Source organism: Lipotes vexillifer, unplaced genomic scaffold (genome assembly GCF_000442215.2).
Source record: "Lipotes vexillifer unplaced genomic scaffold, Lipotes_vexillifer_v1.1 scaffold1242, whole genome shotgun sequence".
Taxonomy (NCBI): domain Eukaryota; kingdom Metazoa; phylum Chordata; class Mammalia; order Artiodactyla; family Lipotidae; genus Lipotes; species Lipotes vexillifer.
This window is the reverse complement of record NW_006793169.1, coordinates 616,179-640,793: the sequence shown is the minus strand read 5'-3', so window position 1 is coordinate 640,793 and position 24,615 is coordinate 616,179. Positions and strand designations below refer to the sequence as shown.

The following is a 24,615-nucleotide window of genomic DNA, read 5'->3' as shown; positions in this document are numbered from 1 at the left end:
GAATTGGCAGACTGTGTCAGAGAGAAAGGACACGTGGAGCCGAGGTGTTAATGTGCCGGGGAGTGAATGAGTGAAGTCTGAGTAATTGTTAGGATTGACACGTGACTGTGAAGGCTGAGTCTTCATGTTGACATTATGGTGTGAGAACAGGCTTTGAAGAGATGGAGATGGAGACCCAAACTATTAACACAGAGGAAGACCAAGACCGCAGGACAGACACATCCCACAGGGAGACAGAGAATGAGAAACCAGAGAGAAGCCGAGATTCGACCATTCATACAGCCCATCAGTTCCTTGTGGACACAATTTTACAGGTACTAAAACTTTCACAAATTACTACTTCAATAAGTTGACAAAACATAATTATAAGTTGCTTTTAAACAACTTAAGACATGTTTGTCTTAGGAACTTTATGTCGCATCTGGTTGTTTTGGGGTATATCCTTATCAGTCTTTTAAGGAGTACTGTTGGTACGACGTGTTCTCTGAGCAGATAACACACTTCTAACAGTTAATCCCAGGGTCACCGTGGATGGTCGGTGTCCTGACCTGGCCACGATGGTGGGTCTTGTCCTCGGACCTCTGGCTCTCACATCTACTCCTCTCATCCACCAGCCTTGTGTGAGGAGCCTGCAGGACAGTTAAGTTTATGTTGGTTAAGTAGTAAGAATCGTAAGAACCGTTGACTTAATGCCTGCATTTAGGACGAGCCAGTTAACTGAGTTGTTGTCCCTAATTCTTTGACTTAATTATAGTCTAGATTAATTAAAGAATATTTCCATTATTGATATCTTCCTGGGTATTTTGTTTTACTGGGATGGATTTATTAAATGTTAATATTTCCTTTATCCATTTTGCCTCTACATAATGAGAAGGAGAAGAATCGTTGTCTGGTGTCTTAATTGTGCCATTAAATTTGCTCAAGTTTTGCATCTCAGGGAGAGTTCGTACTGCAGGGAATAAGGCAACCAGGTATAGTGAGTTGGTGATTCCAACCTGGGTCTCCTCTATCCGCGGCTTTTCCCTCTTAGCCCTTCTTAAAAGATGTTAATGAACTAAGACAGGAGCTGGAGAGACAGCTGGAAATATGGCAGCCACACGAATCTGGAAACCCAGAAGAAGTAAGTCACTGGTCTTTTTATAAATTATCTTGACTTTTGTTTTTTAAGGTACAGGAAACTTAATAGATTCTTAACTCCAATTACCTTGGTCAAAGCGACCGAGTATATGGAGAATATAATTATAATTCTGAAGCCTACATCTATCCATTGTTTTCTGCCTGCTTTGCCACTAGATCTGTAGCTTAATTAAAACAGAGAGAAACTGGTGTGTTTAATTCTTTAACTTCCATTGCTCAATCTGTAATGGATGTAATAGATGTGACAGTAGTTGAAACATGGGGCAAAAGTCTATACTGTGTCACTCTCTGAATAGGCCACCTGGAACATTGCCAGCTGATATAATATGGCAGTGTAGATAAACCAGATGTTTCCTTTTCAATGACCTTGCATCCTAAATTTACTAACATTTACTAAATACACATTTTAATTTTGTATCTCTTATTATTCTCACCACATGTATGTATTGACTGCTCTGCCATAATTGGCAAAAAAAAAAAAAAAAACTAACCATGGAGCTTTATATTCAGGAAATAAGCACACTGCTGAGTGTTACTTGAGAGGTTTGCACTCATCACTTTTGTTTTTGAAACATGAGCCTGAGAGACCATGATTAAGTGGCTGGATCTCCTGGCACCAAAATTACCCATCACAGCTCCCTCTCCACGTGAAGGGTACACATTATATACTCCTCATAGGTGATGTGAATAAGAATGGAAAAAAAAAAAAAAAAAAAAACTAACCATGGAGCTTTATATTCAGGAAATAAGCACACTGCTGAGTGTTACTTGAGAGGTTTGCACTCATCACTTTTGTTTTTGAAACATGAGCCTGAGAGACCATGATTAAGTGGCTGGATCTCCTGGCACCAAAATTACCCATCACAGCTCCCTCTCCACGTGAAGGGTACACATTATATACTCCTCATAGGTGATGTGAATAAGGCATTGATTTGGTCATGAATTTCCAGTATTTTATTACCTTACTTTCTCATTGGAACTGCGAGTTGTGGCTTTGGTGGAAGAGGAGACATTTTATTTTTTTTAATTTATTTATTATTTTTAATTACTTTATTATTTTTAAATTTTATTTATTTATTTATGGCTGCATTGGGTCTTCATTGCTGGGTATGGGCTTTCTCTAGTTGCAGCGAGCAGGGGCTACTCTTTGTTGCAGTGCACGGGCTTCTCATTGTGGTGGCTTCTCTTGTTGCGGAGCACGGGCTGTAGGCATGCGGGCTTCCGAAGTTGTGGCTCGCGGGCTCTAGAGCGCAGGCTCAGTAGCTGTGGCACACGGGCTTAGTTGCTCCGTGGCATGTGGGATCTTTGCGGACCAGGGCTCGAACCCATGTCCGCAGCACTGGCAGGCGGACTCTTAACCACTGTGCCACCAGGGAAGCCCAGGAGGAGACATTTTAAACCAGGTGAATCAGATAGCAGCTTGACAAGAGAAGCAGATTGTTTTCCACTGCTTTGCTTCAGGCCTTCATCTTGCTGTAATGACTTTGGTTGGCTCCAGCCTTCTAAGGGTAACTTACATGTTGTTGCTGTTGTCACAGGAGAAGGCAGCAGTGGAGATGTGGCAGAGTTACCTGGTCTTAACTGCACCTCTTTCACAACAGCTGTGTGAACAGCTTCGTCTCATATTAGAGCCTAGCCAGGCTGCCAAGCTGAAGTAAGTCTTCTCCACTGGATGCACTCATGGTGCCCTGGAAAGATGGCAGTGTCAGCTTTCCTGCTGAGCTTATTAGCACGTAACAGCTATGGTGCTGGCATCTAGGTTGCCACTTGTGCTGCACAGGCTCTACTATGGCGTTCCTTACCTTGTTGCCATTTTCTTCTGTCACAGAAGTTTCTGTGAAGTTCAGTATGAATGCACTTTCTGTGACTAGTTAATTAATACTTGATGGGAGAATTGGCTGAGCCTTTGGGTGTGTGTGCTGCTCTCCTTTGACATGTTGGATCACTCACTTGCTGCATGCATCACTCACCTAGATCTTTCAAAAGATGTGTCCAGAAGCATAGTTTCAGAACACAGAAGAGAATCCAAAACTTAATATTCAATGCAAACATTTTTTTTCTTTTTAGAAAGTGTTTTAAATTTTCTAAAAGGACCTAATTATTCTTGCCACATACATATCCAGTGTTTCTGGCTGCTGATCAAGAAGATCCCAGCCCTTAATAATCTCAATTGACAGTAACACTTCATTGTGCCATGTTACTGGTTATTTGGTATAACTGGTTATGTTATTATTACTGTGATTTTATCCTTAATCTTGCTCCTGTTCGGTTCAATTTAACAGAGGAGACTATCGAACTGGGAAGCGACTGAACATGCGGAAGGTCATTCCATACATTGCCAGTCAGTTTCGGAAAGACAAGATTTGGCTTCGAAGGACCAAGCCCAGTAAACGCCAGTATCAGATTTGTTTGGCTGTCGATGACTCTTCTAGCATGGTAGACAACCATACCAAACAGGTAAGGAGAAGTGTAGTGGCGGTTTGATGGGCCACCTGAATGTTTTAAATATGTTCTGGCTAAAAAACACTTTGAAACACCAGTTAGTTTGTTCTGAGAATATGAGACCATATTTGAGAAGATATAAGATTTAAAAAGAGTTCAAATGGGCAATTTCAGGATGTCTCAAAAAATTTTGGTGTCTTACTGCTGTAGGTCGTTTAGATTGTTGTGTTTCTTAGCATGGCCATGCTATTGTTTAGTTGCAGAGTAAATTTGTCAGTGTTTACTTTCCACTGAATGAATGTACTATATTCTTTAAGACCATGCACAACATAATATCTGAATATCCCTGAGTTTTGTTTTGTTTTGTTTTGTTTTGCGGTACGCGGGCCTCTCACTGTTGTGGCCTCTCCCGCTGCGGAGCACAGGCTCCGGACGCGCAGGCTCAGCGGCCATGGCTCACGGGCCCAGCCGCTCCGCGGCATGTGGGATCTTCCCGGACCGGGGCAGGAACCCATGTCCCCTGCGTCGGCAGGCAGACTCACAACCACTGAGCCACCAGGGGAGCCCTGAATATTCCTGATTTTTTAAGAAGATGTCTTCAGTACACGTTTCTTTACGTCTGTGTAGAGTTAGTGCTCTATCAGTAGTAACAAAGCTTAGGAGCCTGGGTGGAGTTATGACCCCCCACTCCTCCCCGCCATCAGGGACGTGGAGAGTGGAGGGCCTCTTCGCAGTGATGCTGTTGCCCAGCACAAGTCAGCGAGCAGCCTGAGGTCTGTGCACAGGCTCTGCTGGAAAAAGTGTAACCTCTGCACCTGTGTTAAGGTCTCAACTCCCCACTTAGTACCGCATGACTTTGGGCAGTTCATTTTGTCTGTCAGCTTTACCTTCTGAAAAAATGATTATAACAATACTTACCTAAAGCTCAGAGTTGTTATGAAGACTAAGTGAAATCATGTATGCAGAGCACTCAGTTTAGTGCCTGGCACTTGATACATGTTCAGTAGATGTTAGTTGCTACAAGTATCATCATCTTTTTAACTGAATTTAAATCCTAAAACTATACTGTCATTTATGCATAGATTAAATTGGTTTTTAAAATCTTTTACCCGTGAGAGATTACTTTATATAGTCAAAAAAAGGGGGAAGAAACCTTAAAAATTGATGGACCAAATTTCTCAAGATCGCTTTTATTGGATGATGTCTAGAGCAGACCTTTCCTACTAGTATAAAGGATATTGGGTTTCGGCGCTTGTGCTATTAGCCAGGGCCTGAGGCTACCAAAGCCACCAAAGCCTCTGAGTTGGTTGTGAATAGCCATATTGATGTTGTTCCCCTGTGTGCCATAACAAAAAAGTAGTGTTTTCTGTGGGAATCTTGGTATAAAAAAGGTTGAAAGGCGTTAGTGTAGAGCATATTCTGATTTCTTCAACCCTTCACTTTCTGTTTCACAGCTTGCCTTTGAGTCTCTGGCTGTGATTGGAAATGCTCTAACCTTTCTGGAAGTGGGTCAGATTGCGGTGTGCAGGTAAGAGTGCCTTTTAATCCCATTGGGAAAACCAGCCTTTTTTTGCATGACAAAAAATAACTCCCATTGTATTTGGGTTTTCTCCCCCAAGTTTTGGAGAGTCCGTAAAGCTGTTACACCCATTCCATGAACAGTTCAGTGATTACTCAGGGTCCCAGATTCTGCGGCTCTGCAGATTCCAACAAAAGAAAACCAAGATTGCTCAGGTATGCTGATGACTTCAGATGTCTTCTGCAGTTATTTTATGGTATTGGAGAGACATAATTTTTAGAACTCCCTCCTCCCCAGTATGGTAAAATTTACAATAGAGAATAGTCCTAAGCCTCAGCCGGTGTACCATTGGAATAGAATCTCCCTTGGCATCCATTATTAAATAGGATGTGATCTCTTTTTCTCAGTTTTTCAAAGATCATTTGACTTTGCATCATTGATTTTCTGGCTCCCTATTTTGAGAGGTTTGGAACATTTTGGAAAAATGAACCACCTCCCAGTACCCTTATCAAGTGGGTCAAGGCCAATTTCTCTCTACCATTTAGCCTAGAGAAGATGACGTGAAATAAAGCCAGTGCTTGCTCGGGATGGCATACGTTCTAAACACAGCATGGGATAACAATTCTGTCCTCCTGGTTCCTGCCGTAATTTAGCCTCCTTCACGTTACACTGGATATTTTATGTTTTCTTGCCTTCTTTTTTTTGCTCAGCTATTTTCCTTTCTTGAAAGAAGACAGCTCTGTGGTTCATTTGGGGGATTACTGACTTCTTGTCCCCCAGAGGAAGTGTTTCTTTTCCTTTGGGGTGTCTTGTAGAACACTAGTGGGGTATATGCCAGGGACACAGGTCTTGTCTGTGCTTGAGAATGCCAGCACCCAACGTAAACGCCAAGTGCAAGGATTGTCAGTCCTTTATGGATGGATGGAAGGGACAGTTTGGTTGCTATAGATTTGAGATGGTTATCTGATAATCACTTAAGTGCCAGAAGTCTCTGTGATAGTGGGAAGAGAGCTTAAATAGTTTTCTAATTGTCTATTTCTGGTTTAGTTTCTAGAGTCTGTAGCCAACATGTTTGCAGCCGCTCAGCAGCTCTCACAAAACATCAGTCCAGGTGAGCTGTGTTCTTTGGTCTTTGCTAATAAAATGCTTTTCTGTTCTCGTACTATTTGCAAGTTGTTTGTTTTCATCTCAGTGTACCCATCACCATCTTTTAAAGTGTATGCTCTATAGGAAAACACATGAACGGGATGATGCAGAGGTAATAAACATTCATGGAATTTTTTACTCACCCGTTCATTCATTCAAAAATTTTTATTGAACCCATACTCAAGAGGCTTATAATCAAAGGAGAAGGTAGACACCAACTAGTTTGTAATTAACTAGTGTATACACATTTGATAGATTTGAGTTCAATTGTGAAAGGAATAAGGGTGTGTGGAATTAAATGTAAAGAGTATATTCTTCAGTATTTTAATAACAAAGGAAAGTGGAGAAGGACATAATTCAGAAACCAGCTAATCCATCCATGATTGATTTGGGGCTTTTGCAGCACACCAGTTCTTTAGCCTTTCCCTAAATCCTCAATTGATTCCCTTTGACTTCCCTTTGAAGCAGGTCATTCATGCCTCTCAACACTTGCTAACCTTCCTTGACAGAAGACAGCCTGCCTTTAAGCACAAGTCTTTCACTGGAAACATAATATGCTAAAAATTTTAATACATTTTTATCCACTATTCATTTTAGTGGTCCCTTCTATTTAAGTTTTTAAATTTCTATTTAAATTTTTCTTTCAAGAAAAAAAACAGTATTTAGGTACAAGAAATTGACAGAAATCTGAAGCTAATAGACAATGACTGAAATTTGAAAGATACAGTTCTAGGTTTCTGATTTGGGCACTTTCTTCTAATGGTCTACTCAGGACCGCTCTTTTTATACTTTATATCCATAAACATGTTTTAATTCTCACATGTTGCTGTACAACAAAGTTGATCTAAATGTGACATTCCCCAAAGCACTACTGGGAAATTGTTTTATTGACAGAAGTTTTGTATGTCTTTGTGCAGCCTTGTCTGTGACTCACACGTTCAAAGTAATAGATCTAACTGGAGGCCCCCTTTATTTGTGCCCAGAATTCACCAGTTTCAGAGAACTGCTTGGTTTTGATAGCACAGAGAAAGCCTGCACTAATTTGTCTTACTGTCCGTAGTTTACTTATTTTTGGCTGCGTTGGTCTTCGTTGCTGCGCACAGGCTTTCTCTAGTTGCAGCGAGCAGGGGCTACTCTTCCTTGTGGTGCGCGGGCTTCTCATTGCAATGGCTTCTCTTGTTGCAGAGCATGGGCTCTAGGCGTGCAGGCTCTAGAGCGCAGGCTTAGTTGTGGCACACAGGCTTAGTAGCTCCACGGCATGTGGGATCTTCCCGGACCAGAGCTCGAACCTGTGTCCCCTGCATTGGCAGGCGGATTCTTAACCACTGCACCACCAGGGAAGTCCCCGTAGTAGTTTGAGTTGTCGTTTGAGTTGAGTTGTTCCTCTCCTGCTGTTATGTTCTACTACAGAAACTGCACAGCTCCTCCTGGTGGTCTCTGACGGACGTGGCCTTTTCTTTGAGGGCAAAGACAGAGTCCTAGCAGCAGTTCAGGCGGCCCGGAATGCTAACATCTTTGTCATTTTTGTTGTGTTGGACAATCCAAGTTCACGGGTGAGTGATTACTAAAAGCCACTTTTCTGGGGATTCCCTTCAAGCTGTTTTCAAGCTGAAAAATGGCCTGGGTCTCACAGTCATACCGAGAACCCCTATAACATTCATGGCACCTTTCTCACGTAACCAAGCAGTAACTCAGTGATGTAGGGATGGTTATTCCCACTCTACAGGGAAGGACAGAAGCACAGAGGTTGTAGGTAATGACAACAGGTAAGGAAGTCAGTATTCAGACTGACTCCGTCTATCCTCTTAACCACTTGCTGTGCTGACTAGTACTCTGGTGGGTCATCTCTCTCTGCACAGCGTCGCTGCAGGTATCATAGCCTTGATGATGGGCCCTGTCCGTTGGAAACATAGACCAGCCTTTCCAAGTACTTGGATCTCAGCAGTGCCCTCCTCAGAGGAGGAAGCATCAGTCGCTACATGAAAGATGTCCACGGGGTGGTCTGTTCCCGGGGAAGTACTGTCTCTGCAGGTCACATTAAGGCCTGGGGGCCCTGTCCGTTGGAAACATAGACCAGCCTTTCCAAGTACTTGGATCTCAGCAGTGCCCTCCTCAGAGGAGGAAGCATCAGTCGCTACATGAAAGATGTCCACGGGGTGGTCTGTTCCCGGGGAAGTACTGTCTCTGCAGGTCACATTAAGGCCTGGATAGCAAGCTGAAGATTTAATGTGAATTATTCCAAGTAGAGAATAGGAAATACCATTGTAGGGAAATCAGGTTTGCTTAGCTACCCCTTTCCTTCCCTTTTAATGGCCATTCTCCTGGAAGGGGTGCTCAGAAAGAGATCTGCCACCTCCTTATTGAGAGTTCTGTTTTACTTAGTAATAAGAGCTATTTTTATAAGCAGGAATTAGACATGTGAGACCTAAAAATTGTCTGCAAAGGAGATCATAAAGGAGCTAGCCAAGGACACTGATGTAGTTTTATTTCTAAATGTTTTTTCTTGCCAGGATTCTATCTTGGACATCAAGGTACCAATATTTAAAGGGCCTGGAGAGATGCCTGAAATCCGATCCTACATGGAAGAGTTCCCATTCCCGTTCTATATAATCCTACGCGATGTGAACGCACTTCCCGAGACGCTCAGCGATGCCCTCAGGCAGTGGTTTGAGCTGGTGACAGCCTCTGACCACCCATAGAACAAAAGGAACACAGTCCTAAGTGAGACTTTGCGGTCAGAATGTCACACTGCTTGCCGGGTGCTCCCTTTTGGACACCTGTTTCTGAATTCCCAGCTCGAAAATGGTATTTAATCTTAGACTTGATTTATAAACATTCACCCAACAGCTACAAAAAATTTTACTGCAACATTTTATTTTACAACACGATTTCAGAGCCTAGAGAAAACTCATGCTCCCTGCTGTGCCTGGGCTCCAGTGCTTGCAATAAACTTGGGGTGAAGGAACAGCAGCAGCAGGGGTCTGGTCTCATACCTTGGGGGTGGCGCTGCCCTTTGGGCTTGTCTCAGAAGTCCTGGCCCAAGAGGAGGCTGCACCCCACCCTTGGGGCTCAGCTGCCTGCCTTCCCTCCCAGGGATCCTGGACACCTCCATGAGGAGATGCTGCTGGAAGCATGGGACTGTGCCAGGCCTCTGGGCAAAGGACTAAAGGGAACTTCCTTTTTGACCCTGCGCTAATGAGGCTTGGCCTTGCGAAGCCCACAGTGGGTACCTGAAAGCTGTCAAGTGGCTAAGGCAGCTGCGGTTCTTTTTAGAGAGTCTGTTTTTTTTTTTTTTTTTACTGTGCTTCTTATGAAAGGAACTAACTTCTCTATGAGGGTAGGAGGCTTGTGGTATGTGTGTTTTTTTATAAAACAACCAGACATCATGGGAGCCCAAATCATCAGAAAATGACCCTTGGGCCTTGTATGAATGAAATGGCTTTTCAGTGTCCTCCCCTTCACCTTTGCTGCTTCGGGAGACTATGCAATGATGGGAAGATGATTTTTCCTTTATTTCATTCTCTCTGTGCCATAGTTCCTGCTGTTGTAGTAATTTATTTCTTTAGTTCATTTTTTCTTAACAGTTAAGAGGAAGAATCATTCCTCACACTGATTTCAAGTTGAACTGAGCCTGTCTTATGCTGGAAAAGAAGTGCTGTATCAGAAGAACTAAGCAGCCACGTCTTTTTTTCCAGTCAAAAATCCATCAACAGTTTTTAGGCAGTTTTTACTTGGCCAAAAAGCAGTGCTTGAATACTTAACTGTGTGCTGTGTTCTCTTTAAGCTCTGTCAAGATGTTCTTTCGTAGACAACATGCCATGACGTAATCATCTATCTCCGTGTCTGTTATCAAGTTACACTGTGAAGTGTGCCACCCTTTTGAGGTGGTCCTCAAAGACAGTTTGCTTGTTGTTTAAACCAGGTATCCTAAAGCATGTACCTGAGGTTGTATCATTTTTTATTCTAAAAAGCTATGCAACTTATATTCTGAAAACTATTAAAAAACATACCACTGTTGATGTAACTTGTGCTGCTCCAAGATGAAATCTGAGTGTAAGAGATGTATCACTGGCCAAAGGCCGCTGTGGGGCAGGAAGTTTAATCTTCCAGCAGGGAGGGAAGACACCAACACTATGACTGTGATGCGGTCCGTCATATCTACCTTGAATTGACAGGACAAGCTAAGCTGAAGCATCCCAACTGATGTACCAGCATAAGTGATTCCCTTGGCCCTGGGATAGCTAATAGGGTCTGGAACAGAAGAATTTCAGTAAGCAAGTTACCCAAGAGTGCTATCTTCAGTTTGTGCTGTGACAGGAAAAGGGTTGGGAAGAGGGAAATCAGGTTTGCTTAGCTACCCCTTTCCTTCCCTTTTAATGGCCATTCTCCTGGAAGGGGTGCTCAGAAAGAGATCTGCCACCTCCTTATTGAGAGTTCTGTTTTACTTAGTAATAAGAGCTATTTTTATAAGCAGGAATTAGACATGTGAGACCTAAAAATTGTCTGCAAAGGAGATCATAAAGGAGCTAGCCAAGGACACTGATGTAGTTTTATTTCTAAATGTTTTTTCTTGCCAGGATTCTATCTTGGACATCAAGGTACCAATATTTAAAGGGCCTGGAGAGATGCCTGAAATCCGATCCTACATGGAAGAGTTCCCATTCCCGTTCTATATAATCCTACGCGATGTGAACGCACTTCCCGAGACGCTCAGCGATGCCCTCAGGCAGTGGTTTGAGCTGGTGACAGCCTCTGACCACCCATAGAACAAAAGGAACACAGTCCTAAGTGAGACTTTGCGGTCAGAATGTCACACTGCTTGCCGGGTGCTCCCTTTTGGACACCTGTTTCTGAATTCCCAGCTCGAAAATGGTATTTAATCTTAGACTTGATTTATAAACATTCACCCAACAGCTACAAAAAATTTTACTGCAACATTTTATTTTACAACACGATTTCAGAGCCTAGAGAAAACTCATGCTCCCTGCTGTGCCTGGGCTCCAGTGCTTGCAATAAACTTGGGGTGAAGGAACAGCAGCAGCAGGGGTCTGGTCTCATACCTTGGGGGTGGCGCTGCCCTTTGGGCTTGTCTCAGAAGTCCTGGCCCAAGAGGAGGCTGCACCCCACCCTTGGGGCTCAGCTGCCTGCCTTCCCTCCCAGGGATCCTGGACACCTCCATGAGGAGATGCTGCTGGAAGCATGGGACTGTGCCAGGCCTCTGGGCAAAGGACTAAAGGGAACTTCCTTTTTGACCCTGCGCTAATGAGGCTTGGCCTTGCGAAGCCCACAGTGGGTACCTGAAAGCTGTCAAGTGGCTAAGGCAGCTGCGGTTCTTTTTAGAGAGTCTGTTTTTTTTTTTTTTTTTACTGTGCTTCTTATGAAAGGAACTAACTTCTCTATGAGGGTAGGAGGCTTGTGGTATGTGTGTTTTTTTATAAAACAACCAGACATCATGGGAGCCCAAATCATCAGAAAATGACCCTTGGGCCTTGTATGAATGAAATGGCTTTTCAGTGTCCTCCCCTTCACCTTTGCTGCTTCGGGAGACTATGCAATGATGGGAAGATGATTTTTCCTTTATTTCATTCTCTCTGTGCCATAGTTCCTGCTGTTGTAGTAATTTATTTCTTTAGTTCATTTTTTCTTAACAGTTAAGAGGAAGAATCATTCCTCACACTGATTTCAAGTTGAACTGAGCCTGTCTTATGCTGGAAAAGAAGTGCTGTATCAGAAGAACTAAGCAGCCACGTCTTTTTTTCCAGTCAAAAATCCATCAACAGTTTTTAGGCAGTTTTTACTTGGCCAAAAAGCAGTGCTTGAATACTTAACTGTGTGCTGTGTTCTCTTTAAGCTCTGTCAAGATGTTCTTTCGTAGACAACATGCCATGACGTAATCATCTATCTCCGTGTCTGTTATCAAGTTACACTGTGAAGTGTGCCACCCTTTTGAGGTGGTCCTCAAAGACAGTTTGCTTGTTGTTTAAACCAGGTATCCTAAAGCATGTACCTGAGGTTGTATCATTTTTTATTCTAAAAAGCTATGCAACTTATATTCTGAAAACTATTAAAAAACATACCACTGTTGATGTAACTTGTGCTGCTCCAAGATGAAATCTGAGTGTAAGAGATGTATCACTGGCCAAAGGCCGCTGTGGGGCAGGAAGTTTAATCTTCCAGCAGGGAGGGAAGACACCAACACTATGACTGTGATGCGGTCCGTCATATCTACCTTGAATTGACAGGACAAGCTAAGCTGAAGCATCCCAACTGATGTACCAGCATAAGTGATTCCCTTGGCCCTGGGATAGCTAATAGGGTCTGGAACAGAAGAATTTCAGTAAGCAAGTTACCCAAGAGTGCTATCTTCAGTTTGTGCTGTGACAGGAAAAGGGTTGGGAAGCACAGGAGCAGACACAGGAGCCCCATCAGGAACTGAGGGCGTTGGTTAGGAAGAGTGACACACCTGAGTCACTCGGAAGAAGCTAACTGCGGATAGGCTTGCTCTCTCACACACACACTCACTTGGAGCTCAACCTTTACATTTGCCTTACCTTCCTCTCCACCTCCATCCAAACCCCAATCATGTCCGGTCTAACTTCTGGATATTTACCTTATCCTGTCTTCCCTTTTGCTTTCCTCTGACTGCAGTGCAGCTGGAGCTCTCTTAAAAATGTAGCTTGAGGGGGACTTCCCTGGGGGTAAAGAATCCACCTTCCAATGCAGGGGACACAGGTTCGATCCCTGGTCAGGGAACTAAGATCCCACACGCCACGGGGTAGCGAAGCCTGCACACCTCAACTAGAGAGCCTGTGTGCCTGCCACAAACTACGAGCCCACGCACCACAAGTAGAGAGAAGCTCGCGCACCGCAGCAAAAGATCCTGCGGGCCGCAACTAAGACCCGACGCAGCCAAAAAATTTTTTTAAATAACTATTAAAGTAAATAAAATGTAGCTTGAACTACTAATCACTTTGCTAGCTTCACTTCGTCATACTCACAACATCCAAGGAGATCCTTCTGACTTCCTGTGAAGAAGGTACCATTTGTTGCTTCTTAGCACTACCTGCCTCCCCTGTCCCTTCTCTCCCAGCATCCCCACCACACTATTTGATCTGATCACAGCAAACCACACAGGCCTTGGAATCTGCCAGTGTTCCATGCATTCTTTGTCTAGGATTCTCTTACCCACTTTGCCTTTCTGACTTTGCCTAGCTCAGATAAGCCCTCCAAGAAGAATGAGCTCCCACAGTATGAGCCTTGACAACATCTATAAATACTACATTGGACTTATGTCTTCCTACCCAAAGAGTGATTCTAAGGACAGGAGGCATATATGACTCGTGACAGCATTACCAATGTCTAGCATGAGTGAATCTTACTGGATGGGAAGAAGAAATAGTATAAAAATGTCAGTTCTCACTTTATAGATTCAACACAATCAAAATTTCAGTAACGATTCTAAGATGATATAGAGGAAAATAATACAAAACATGTCTAAAGGTCATACAGACCATCAATAGAAGACTCCTACAAGATACTACAGGGGAGTATTCCTGCCTAATAATAATACAACAAAAAAGTAAAAACGACCTGGATGAAATTATCCTGAGGGTTATTCAGAACCTAAAAGAATTTACCAGGAGTATCACAAATCCCAGGAATATGGATGAATTAGTTAATAAAGGGTGCTGAAATTATAGTTTACAACTGGAAACGAACTTATATCCCCATTATGCTATAAACCAAAATCCTAGATGAACATTTTAAACATTAACAATGAAAATTTTTTAAAGTTCTGAAGGGGAGAAGATGAAATTGAAAAGGCTCAAAAGAACGGAAAATACACGTGACGATATAGAGACGAAGCTATAAAAGGAAAAGGATCAAAATTTTAAAAAATATGGCAAACAGCCCATATAAAATTAGGATAAATGTATGCATCATCATAAAGGGACCAAAGTCATGACAATTCACAAAATAAGTAACTAAAAGTGGCAAGGGATAGTTAACTTCACTACTATTTAAAAGAGAAAAAATCAATGAATTGCTAATTAGTAGACAGATTTTGAAATTTGTGGTTATGGTATTAGTTAGCAACATTCACACAATGCCTGGTAATGTTCAAAATCTTTAGAGTGCTTATATGCGCCAGGTTCTGTTCAGTGCACTACATACAATACAGTACAACAGCAGCTCTGGGGTAGATGCTGTTATTTCACTTTACAGACGAGGAAACACACACACAAAAGTAGCCAGAAGTACACAACTGGGAAAAGGGAGCTCCAAGGATTCCAAGCAAGGCAATCTAGTAAATGCTCAGTGAACGAACGGCTAATTGAACACTTTGGGCTGTATTTTAATTCAGAACAATCCTGTTTTTTAAAAGAAGGGATTCACTAACCCCTTATAGTTAATATAACCTAAGAGCGTGAGGAATGTGTTGAGGGGAGGACAAAACGATTATGGGGGGAAAAAGCAAGGCATAGGGATGTTTGGTTCCTCGTTACTAGTGACACAAAATTCTCAAAACTGCAATGGGACAACCATTTTGTAACTAAGGACGATCACGAAGACTACAATGCCAGGAAAAATGCAGTAGAAACGAACAGGGACAAGAATGAGAAAAGCAGACGAGCACAACACAAACTAAGAGACATTAACATTTAAATTTTTAGAATTTTTCACTATACGCACTAAATCTCAAAACGAATATACTAAAATAGTTTTCTTCCCTCACCCCCCAAATCCTTTCATTTAATGAAACTTAACCACGTGTCAGGAACTGGGCTAAATGCCTCACCACTATCTCATTCTTACAACAACCTGTGAAGCAGGAACTGTTATCCTGTTTCACGGATGAGCAAACAGGCTAAGACAAAGCGAAACTGCCTTGAGCTTCAGTTCCGACTGCCCTGCCGGGCTCCTGCAATCAGCGCAACTGCCGCCGCCGGCCGCCTCCCGGGAAACCGAGCTCGCCCCGCCCCGTCCGTCACCGCCCCACTTCCGCCCCTGCGCGCTGGGCCTCTGGCGGACCGCGCTGTCTGGACGTGATGGCAGCTTCCCGCTTACCCCCAGCGACGCTAACGCTAAAGCAGGTACCAACTATCCTCGCCGGCCTCTTAGGGCAGCTTTACTGGGTCTGAGCTCGATTCTCTACCGCCCCCTGCACCAATTCTATAGAGGGGTCTCGGGGACTACTGGGGCGGACGACCCTGCGCGCGCCCCACTCTGATTGGCTCGGGCTGGGGGGGGGCGGGGCTTCGCGCCGCGGGGGGCCGACGGGAAGCGCAAGCCGGGTGGGGCTACTCTCCAGTCCTGGTGCAAGAAGCAGGCCGGGCTCTTGATCTTGAGTCCGGATCTCCACTGCCTAGTGACCGCGGAAAAGACTGGTCTGCTTGTACTCTTGATTTTAAGTTTGACAAGGGAGTAAGGCGAGAACGCAAACAAACTTCTTGCCGTTTTCTTAAAAAAGGTGGTTTTCTTTCCCCTTTTCAAAATTGAGAACCAAAGAGAAAAGAGCCTACCGGGCTGACGACTGTGCAGCTGTAATTGCCATTTCTCCTCCCCTGTACAGTTCGTGAGAAGGCAACAAGTTCTCCTCCTCTACAGAAGGATTTTGCAGGCAATTCGGCAAGTTCCAAATGATTCTGATCGCAAATACCTGAAGGACTGGGCAAGGGAAGAATTCAAAAGAAACAAAAGTGCCACCGAAGAGGTGAGACCAAGATCATGGTGATGGTAGGCCCTGACCCTTTTGTACTGATTAGTGAGTTTTTTTAAAAAATTGATAGATATCTTGGGATATGTCACTGAGATGGTATATCTTGATCATTGCTCTTGATGTTACTGATTTTTCACTTAACTGATATTTTAAATTTAACAATGTTTGCTATAGCTACACTCTACAGTAGCACCACCCAACTTGTCTGTTAAACCACACACACACGAAAAGATAATAAATATTACAGCATGATGGTTTGGGAAGTATGTTTGGGGTATATGAAAGCATGCCAGACATTGTGTACCCCTAATTGTTAACTTTTGGCTTTCCTAAAGGGCATCAGTGCCAATTCTCAGTATTAGTTCCTAATTTTAACAAATAAGGAGAGCTGTACCTTGTTTAACCAGTTAAAACAGTGACCAGATTTCACTTTCTTCTACAGGATACAATCCGGATGATGATTACTCAAGGCAATATGCAGCTCAAAGAGTTAGAAAAAACACTTGCTTTAGCCAGATCATAACTACAGCATTATTCTGAAAGGTTTTCAAATTCTCCATGTGTTTAGTTGAGCTTAGGCTCAACAGTGGGTAGCCCAAAGCCAAGTGAAACTATCTGTACATAGAGCCCTTGAGCAAAATATCAGAACATGGAGCATGGCATATCAGAGAGAGCCAAGAAAAGGGCATAAGAGCAACTGTCTTAGCACTGAAAACATACCTTTTATTTTGAAAATGTTCTTGGATATGTCAGCAGTTTTTGGAAGAAGCAAAAACCAGTACGATAGCACATAAAAAGATGTTCAACACCAATTAATCATTAGGAAAATGCAAATCAAAACCACCAAGAGATACTATTTACATCCACTAGAATGGCTATAATTAAAAAGGGAGATAATTGCAAATGTTGGCGAGGATGTGGAGAAACTAGAACCCGTCACACTGCTGGTGGGACTATAAAATTGTGCAGCCACTTTGGAAAAAAGACTGTCAGTTGCCCAAAAGGTTAAACAGCATTATTCATAATAGCCAAAAAGTAGATGATCCAAATGCCCATATTAATGGATAAGTAAAACATGGTATACCCATACAATAAAATACTATTTAGCAAACAAAAAGGGATGCTTTTGACAATGCTACACCTGGATGAACCTTGAAAACATTAAGTGGCCAGTCACAAAAGATCATGTATTGTATGATTCTATTTATATGAATGCACAACTCTGAATATACTAAAGTCTACTGAACTGTACATTTTACAGGTATGTGAATTTTATCTGAATAAAGCCATTTTTCCCCAATTTTTTTGAAATATAATTGATATATAATATTGTGTAAGTCAATTAAGCTGTTTTAAAACAGTGTGAGGTATAGGGCTGGAGGTGTACTGACCTCAGGAGACACCATGGAGCTTCCTTGGAAAGTCCTTCTGCATTAACCCTCAGGGTTGTTGAGGTATGTTCTTCAGATGTGTTGCATCTGATACTCAAGAGGACTTTCCAAAAAGATCACCACTGGGAATCTAGAACTTTGTAGGAAAAAGAAGAAAGAGAAGTTTAACAAATGCACTGAAGCACCTACCAAGAAGAGGCAACTCCTGGTCAAAACTAATGTGGTTACCTTAATATCCACATGGAAAGTAAAGTAAATCATTAATTAAGGAAGCTCCTCAGTGCATTAGGTTCTCCTCCAGTGACAGGAAAAAACCGAGTTTGAAGAATATACTGGAGACAGAAGTTGACTTCAGGACACTTTTGAAAGAGACCAAATGTGTTTAACAGTTAATTTAGTGAAAGTGAAAGCTCGTGGAAGAGGCTGGGATTGGCAGTTCACCTACAGAACAAATCTAAAAAGTTAATCCAAGAATCTACGTCTGAAAGATGTAGAAAAACTTCTGCAGGATAAACAGTGTCTAGTGTTGGACTGTGTGCCACTGGAGAGGTGTGAACCAGTGGTGTGTCACTAACCTGCGTTCCGAGCCACCCTTGCCCTTCCACAGCTCCAGAACACACAAGACAAAAATAATTCTGAATACTCTGCCACTGGGGGATGGGCTAATCTAAAATGCTTGCATAAGCCAATTTTCAGGTTTTTATATAGATGTACGTTAAGCCATCTGATGAACAGAGGGAAAAGCATGTGTGAACAGTTTCTGAACAGAGAACCTTAGAAAGACTTACTCTTTTGTGTAGCATGATTCGCAAATACTCAAGTACAAGCTATCTCTAGTAAATCTAAAATCTTGAAGCTAAAAACCATCCTTTTATGAAGTGTGACAAGCAGTGACTTTGATGTTCTTCCTAGCAGCACTGTATGTGGAAGATGTAAGAGCATTTGTGGTTTGTATTTGCAAGAATCAAATACCACAGACTCCCCAAGAAAACTTAATGTGGGGTTTTGTTTTGATTTTGTTTAAGTGGATAAAACATGAAAAATTGAATTTTCATCTTCCAGAGTCTAAGACTATTCTCGTGGACAAGCTTTTCCCTTCCTCCCTAAAGAACAGTTTAATTTTATTTGTTCACTTACATCTTTGCTTATCTCCTGAATTATAAGCCAAGTCCGTTGTTTAGCCCAAGAGAAGATTTATTTAGCAATTTCTTCTCACATGTGGAACCATGGTCATTGAGATGTTGGCCAGAATAGAACACAGGTGAAACATTTTATTCATCATCTTCATCAGTATTTTGGATTAGGCAAATTAACTGTCTGGGTGTTCCCTGTAAACTATACTGTTGTTTGAATGTTGAAGTTTTGTTCCTAAAGTTTAAGATGTCTGAATGTTCAACTAATGTATATTAACTACAGTAAATCCACCCTTAAACCCCTTTATTATAATATCTATTATATTATCTAAATTATTAGAAGTTTTTTAAATACAAAAGCTTTCTAGCATGAGAAGTGGCTGAGGCTATTATTTAACATACTGACTGCCCCTGTCATTTTTTTTCCCCTTTAAAGTGTGCCACTGAAGTTTTAAATTCGACAAGACGAGCTTACAAACCTGAAAATAAACTTGAGAGAACATCAAATAAATTCCCTGTCCAGGTTTTGTAATGATGACATACATCTACATTTATTAGGAACGCCTAGATCCATAGATTGTCAGTATTTAAAAGAACAAACCAAAAACAACTGAGCTTGATGGGCAGAACACACAGGGACTAAATGCATACTTTTGTTTTTCTGGGTGTTCCCATGTCAAGAAGTCATATTTTCTCTTTGGCTCAATGAGCAAAAGTTCACTCAAAATTACAGACAACAGTTACTTGGTTCCTCTGTTTATAGAAATAAAATCGAGGTTTCTATGCATATATGGAATTTTGAGGAGATGAATATAATGCCACAAGGGACAAGAAGCTTGGAAGATAATTAAATCCAAAGTTTCGACATACTGTTACTTTTGCAACTTTGTATACTCCATACAGTAACATCCACAGGGCTCCCTGAAGCTGGGGAATCCAAGTCAATGTATTGCGTTCTTTACCTTGACATAGTCGCTGCAAAGCCGTGGAAAGCTTTTGAGGTTCTTCAATGACAGAACTCAGTTCAAAATGAAATACTTTCAAGAAACAGCCTTATTTCTTTATAAAATGTAGACCAATAAGCTCACATTCAGAAATGTGAATTAGGTTATAGAAATTTCAGGTAATTGCTACGTGAATGTTTTTTCCATTAATCCACTTTAAAATCACTATGATTAATTGTACTGTTTCTTTCTTTTGGCTGAAAGATACAGAAACCATGATCCAGTGATCTGAATCTTTCTCTTTTGAGTTCACTGACATTCCCAGTGCTATTAGCCAATTAACCCATTATTTAAATACACTCTGACTTTTCAAAACATTTTACGATATACTGGATCTTGTGACATCATGAAAATCCTTCTCAGAGTTTGTTTGGTGAGTTTTCCCTGGTTAAGATGTCAGCATTTTGGGAACTGTGAACTTGAGGGAGTTCAGCGTGTCTGTTACAGCTCTTACAGAAAGACACTCTGTCCAGGCACAGCAGGCATGTTGATATGAATGACTGCTTGAGTGCACAGGGATTAATATTTTTTCTTGCTTTTCATTTACATTATTGCATATCCTGAATATTAGGGTTTAGGCTTACACATCCTTCAGTTTCTTAGCACAGCTCGCTTAATCTGAGCTTTTGAACTTCAGATGAACTTGAGCTGAGGTTTCAAATCTGTAATGAAACCTGAAACCAAGTGTCCCCTAGTTTCAGTCTAATTGTTGAAGTCTTCATAACTTCAGGGCATAGGAAGCATGTGTCTGGCACGTTTTAGAAATTAGTGATTTTTTTTAAAAGGCAAGGTCTGCTATGTGTACAATCACTGACACCTCGTACATAGCTCTTCTGCAGCTGCAGGACCAGAAATCCTCAGGAATCTTTCCCCACCGCCCTCCCCATGGCATGCAGGATCCTAGTTCCCAGACCAGGGATCAAACCCCCGCCCCCAGCACTGGAAGCACAGAGTCAACCACTGGACCACCAGGAAAGTCCCAGGAATCCTTTCTCGTCCCACTTCCCAGGCCCTAGTTTTCCTTGTGTACCTTAGTCCTTAGTTTAGCAAGTTCCTCCTCTAAACTTCTAATGTGTTCCTCCAGCGTGGCCTTGTCTTGCTGGGCTTTCTGACTGGCTTGGCTTCGTGCTTCTTCAATCTTCCTTTCATACCACTTTTCCATCTGGGTGGAAATAGCCTCAAAGAAATATTGGGTGAGCTCCAGCGCTTGGGAAGTGTCCCGAGTATGAGGGGCAGTCTGCTCGCCACCTGCTGCTGGTGGCGGCTGCCCGCAGGTGGTGCTGGGTGCTGGCTGCTGGCCGCGGTGCCTCGTCTGCCCACTTTTCCCAGACTTCTTGGTTTGGGTGCCTCTGTCAACACAGGGCCCAGCCTGCGGGTCGCATTTGGCTGCCTCTTTCAAGGGTAACGAGGCTGTCTGGACCTTGACACTCCTCAGTCGGGAACCTGTACAGTCCAAGGAAGACAGCTCGTGCTGGAGTCTGTGGGCGGCTGTGGAGCTGAGGGCCTTTTCCTTGGGCCTGACCACCTGAGGGGGGCTGTCAGAGGCTGCTACTGGACCTGCGGTCACCACTGACTGATCCACACCTGGTTTCGGAAGGAAAACAAAAGTCAGAGCAAATCCGTGTTCATACAGTCACGTGGGCTGGCATTTGAGAGTCCCAGGAATCCTGTAAACCATCACCCACCGTGTGCAACTTCTCCTGTCCTTCCCCCCCACTTCTCCCCTGATTATCACCTTGGCTTGTCAGGGCTTTCAGGGATGTTGCGTTAGACACGCTGGTGGCATCTAAGCCAAAAACGTTACTGGCCTTTAGCCTGTCTCAATTTACACTAAAGGGCTCTGGGTACCATTTCCTGATTGCTAAGGATGACACATCTCACTACTTGTCCTAAACAGAATTGGGCATTTATTGATCAGAATCAATACCCCCATTCTCTAACTTCTGGGCCCTTTACAGACCATAGCCCCGGTTACTAGTTCCTTGATCCAAGCTCCCACTTGGAGAGGCAGTCCTATTACCCATACCCAGAGCTCCATGCCAAGTTCCGTAACTAGTCCTAGCATGAAAAGTTTGCCCAGGATTTTCCCCACTGTTATGGGCACAAAGAAGATAAAACCACAAATACAGAGATGGCCTCTGGTGACATGAAACACGTGACATATCAAAATCCCCCCATGGAGGTCTAATTACTAAGGCTATGAATGTCCTCAACTGATCATCATTGAGTGTAGCCACTGTAGCTAATGTAAAGATGCTCTGGCTCAAAGCATCTCTTATCCAGCCCCTGGGGCAGCTTTGATACATGAACTGTTTTTTAATGAGGCTCTACGGAGTTGGCCAAAGGTAGAAAAGAAAGAGTCACAAGGGCAGGGGCGAGTGCCCTTCTGAGACAACACATCCTTTCCTCACCCTCATCGTTGGGGTCCAACTCTGACACCATCAAAATTGCACTGCTATCACGGATCAACAATTCTTTTATTCCTTCATTCAAATATTCCTGAACACTTAAATAGGAGTGCTTTATTACTGTATAGGAACTGTGTATACAGTAGTGGGCAAAGCATGGTCCTTGCCCCTACAGAGTTCACATTACAATCCAGCGTTTCCCGCAGCCCTGTCACACAGACTGCCTTCAGATGCAGAAGAGAACGCGACCGGGGGGTTTCATCACCTTTGGATGGAAGAGCTCTCTCTGCATGTTGGTGTCGGTTACCTGTGGAGGACTCGCAAGTGGATGGTGTGGATTTAGTCCTGGAGGCCCTAGAATCTCCAGAAAGCTTCAGCTCCAGATTCTGAATCTTTAACATGCACCAAGTTTTTAATTCATCCACCAAGGACATCTAAAAAAACCCCACAAGTTAGTACACAAATCATCAGGAGACTTTGATACATGGCTTAATAGTTAAAACCTCAAGAATGTGGACTTTTCGACTGTGATAGGCTCTTTTCTGGACAAGCCCCAAAGTTTTGGATTACCCGCCTCCCACAGGCCACACGGCCTTCTCTGTTGGCCCTCTGAAGCCCAGGATTCACCCAGCGCCCAAGCCGATAGCTAACTATGACCTTCATTAGCGACTTAAGAGACGCCAACAGCCAAAGCTTCCCACAGCTTCCACACCAAGCACGTCTGGCTGCTAGGCGCATGAACTCACACGCTCACAAGTACTCATTTCACGTCTGCTGCGGGGTGGACCGCAAACTGCCCGAGGGCAGGAACCCAATCTTGTGCAGGCCCAGCAGGGGCGCCATACAAAGCATTGATCCAGGGCGGAGCTCAGCTTCCCAGCATGTTCTACAAACTGCCCCGCCTCCACCTCCAGCCAGCACATTCAGCCGCAAACAGGAACCACACTCCAGGCTCCTTCCTACTGACTTCATTTCAGGTTATAAAAATGGCACGCGCTTTGACGCCAACGCTTTTAGGGGATCTCGGCCTGGGAGTTTTCAATGATGGGTCCGAGTCCCTTGACTCGGGGGGAAAAGAGTGGCAAGTGGCAAGGTCAGCACGGACAGATCCTGGTTTTCACCTGACGTTTCTCTCCCTCGTGCTTCTCTGAGTCCGAGTGCTGCTGCAGGCGGTTCAGGCACTCCGTCCTCTCTGCTGAGAGTCGCTCAACCATCAGCTTGTCCAGAACCCGCATCTAGGATTCAATGGGCGAAGGGCGAGTGGCTGAGAGGATCTAAGGATGGGACCTGGCATCTTGGCTCCTGAGTCGGGCTCAGGAGCACCAAAGCAAGACTCCTCCGCCGAGTCTTTTCCCGTGGCATTCATGGAACTCTGATTTTTCAGAATTCCTGAGCATGTTTTTGTGTCGGCCAAAGCTGCTTTCTTTTTCTCATTTAAAAGTCCTGAGGGGTTTAAGAGACTATATATACACAGTAAATATACAACTTGAGCCAACACAGTCCTGGTAGGTAAAAGAGAATCTGTATGGGTCTTAGAACATTATTGCCAAGACCATTACTGCAAGGAAAAACTATATCAAGGAGTATGGAGCTACCCCAACTCCCCTTATTAAAAAATTATTTTTTTAATCCCGCCTCCCCTTTTTAAATGTCAGTGGCTGCCCAAGAGGAAATAAAAGAAGCTGAATAGTCAGGGCTTTCGTCCAGCTTTCCCAGTGAAAAAAATCCTCTTGGCCCTTCACTGAAAGTAGTCAAAGCACATGTGAAGAAGGTTGTGGACAGAGTTCAAAGGGATTTGCTTCAAGGGACTTGGTGGTCCAACGGTTAGGACTCCTCGCTTTCACTGCCAAGGGTGCAGGTTCAATCCCTGGTCGGGCACCACAAGCCGCATGGCCAAAACAAGCAAAAAACCAAAAAAAAAAAAGGGACTGTTTCAGGGAGTAAATGACTGTCACCTTCCAATCACATGCCCCTCTGTGCTCCCCCAGCTGGACACTTCCTGTAGGGCTCTAACACCCAATGGGGCCACACTCCCACTGCCTGACAAGGGCCAAAGCAGAGAAGGGAACCGCTGTGAGCAGGAGCCAGCCATGGAGGGCTCAGCGGCAGCTTCCTCTCCTGTCAGGGACACAGCTGATGCTCCACACTCAGATGTTCATAATAAAAAAGCAGCAGCAGTTCTGCAGATGCGGTGAGCACCTCCTGCTTGGTCTCTTCAGCCCTCACGTTTTTCTGTGAACTGCTCTTTGCCTGTTTTCTAGGACTGGCCTTTTCCGCCACCTCCTGCCCCCTGCATGGACTAATGGCTCGGCCAAGAGCACCCAAGTGGATACGTGAATGTGTTCCTGGGGCACGGCTGACTGGTCCAGTCATGCGTGCCTGACTCATGCTGGACGACAGTCCTTCCCCTGAGATCTGGAATTAGGACTAAGATTCTACATCCCAATCTGTCACCTTCTCTGAACCAAAGAGAGGTCCTTGAGACATCCCAGCACTCACCTAATGCATTCCTCTCTGGACTTGAGCTAGCTGAGTGAAGTTTTATTTACAAAACTGTCGTAACTAATCTATTACGGCTCAAAGATTTTTAAAATGGGCTTTCTATGAAATGCAAATAACAAACCTTAAAAATTTCGCCAGTAAACAAGGAAGTAAAAATTAAATAGTCAGGGCTTCCCTGGTGGCGCAGTGGTTGAGAGTCCGCCTGCCGATGC

The 24,615-nt window shown here is 43.5% G+C and overlaps 3 protein-coding genes across 6 annotated transcripts in view; 2 read left to right on the top strand and 1 right to left on the bottom strand.

Annotated features, from left to right (window-relative positions):
• Positions 1–8,943, top strand: part of MDN1 (midasin AAA ATPase 1) — a 157,075-nt gene extending 148,132 nt beyond the window's left edge. Inside the window, exons 94-102 of the mRNA XM_007466260.1 lie at positions 151–314; positions 1,031–1,120; positions 2,676–2,791; positions 3,420–3,594; positions 5,034–5,107; positions 5,199–5,313; positions 6,146–6,209; positions 7,655–7,797; positions 8,755–8,943. Of these exons, the coding sequence (XP_007466322.1) occupies positions 151–314; positions 1,031–1,120; positions 2,676–2,791; positions 3,420–3,594; positions 5,034–5,107; positions 5,199–5,313; positions 6,146–6,209; positions 7,655–7,797; positions 8,755–8,943 (1,130 nt within the window). The remainder of the gene's footprint in view (positions 1–150; positions 315–1,030; positions 1,121–2,675; positions 2,792–3,419; positions 3,595–5,033; positions 5,108–5,198; positions 5,314–6,145; positions 6,210–7,654; positions 7,798–8,754) is intronic.
• A 6,306-nt stretch (positions 8,944–15,249) lies between these two features.
• On the top strand, positions 15,250–17,077 carry LYRM2 (LYR motif containing 2). Its single transcript, XM_007466259.1, has 3 exons — positions 15,250–15,339; positions 15,819–15,959; positions 16,408–17,077. The coding sequence occupies exons 1-3, from the start codon at positions 15,295–15,297 to the stop codon at positions 16,486–16,488; spliced, it is 267 nt and encodes an 88-aa protein (XP_007466321.1). The 5' UTR covers positions 15,250–15,294; the 3' UTR covers positions 16,489–17,077.
• Positions 17,078–20,505: 3,428 nt separating this feature from the next.
• Positions 20,506–24,615, bottom strand: part of ANKRD6 (ankyrin repeat domain 6) — a 71,301-nt gene continuing 67,191 nt past the window's right edge. For 2 of the 4 annotated variants that reach the window (XM_007466255.1, XM_007466257.1), the window contains 3 exons: positions 23,023–23,136; positions 22,209–22,335; positions 20,506–21,077 (listed from right to left, as the gene is read on the bottom strand). In XM_007466255.1, coding sequence (XP_007466317.1) covers positions 20,506–21,077; positions 22,209–22,335; positions 23,023–23,136 — 813 coding nt within the window. The remainder of the gene's footprint in view (positions 21,078–22,208; positions 22,336–23,022; positions 23,137–24,615) is intronic. The other 2 variants (XM_007466256.1, XM_007466258.1) reach the window with 1 other exon arrangement.

Bases quoted from the DNA above. Each gene is read 5' to 3' on its own strand.
- LYRM2 (XM_007466259.1), top strand. From the start codon at position 15,295: ATGGCAGCTTCCCGCTTACCCCCAGCGACGCTAACGCTAAAGCAG. The intron at 15,340-15,818 runs GTACCAACTATC...TCCCCTGTACAG, and splicing joins CGACGCTAACGCTAAAGCAG to TTCGTGAGAAGGCAACAAGT. The intron at 15,960-16,407 runs GTGAGACCAAGA...TTTCTTCTACAG, and splicing joins ACAAAAGTGCCACCGAAGAG to GATACAATCCGGATGATGAT.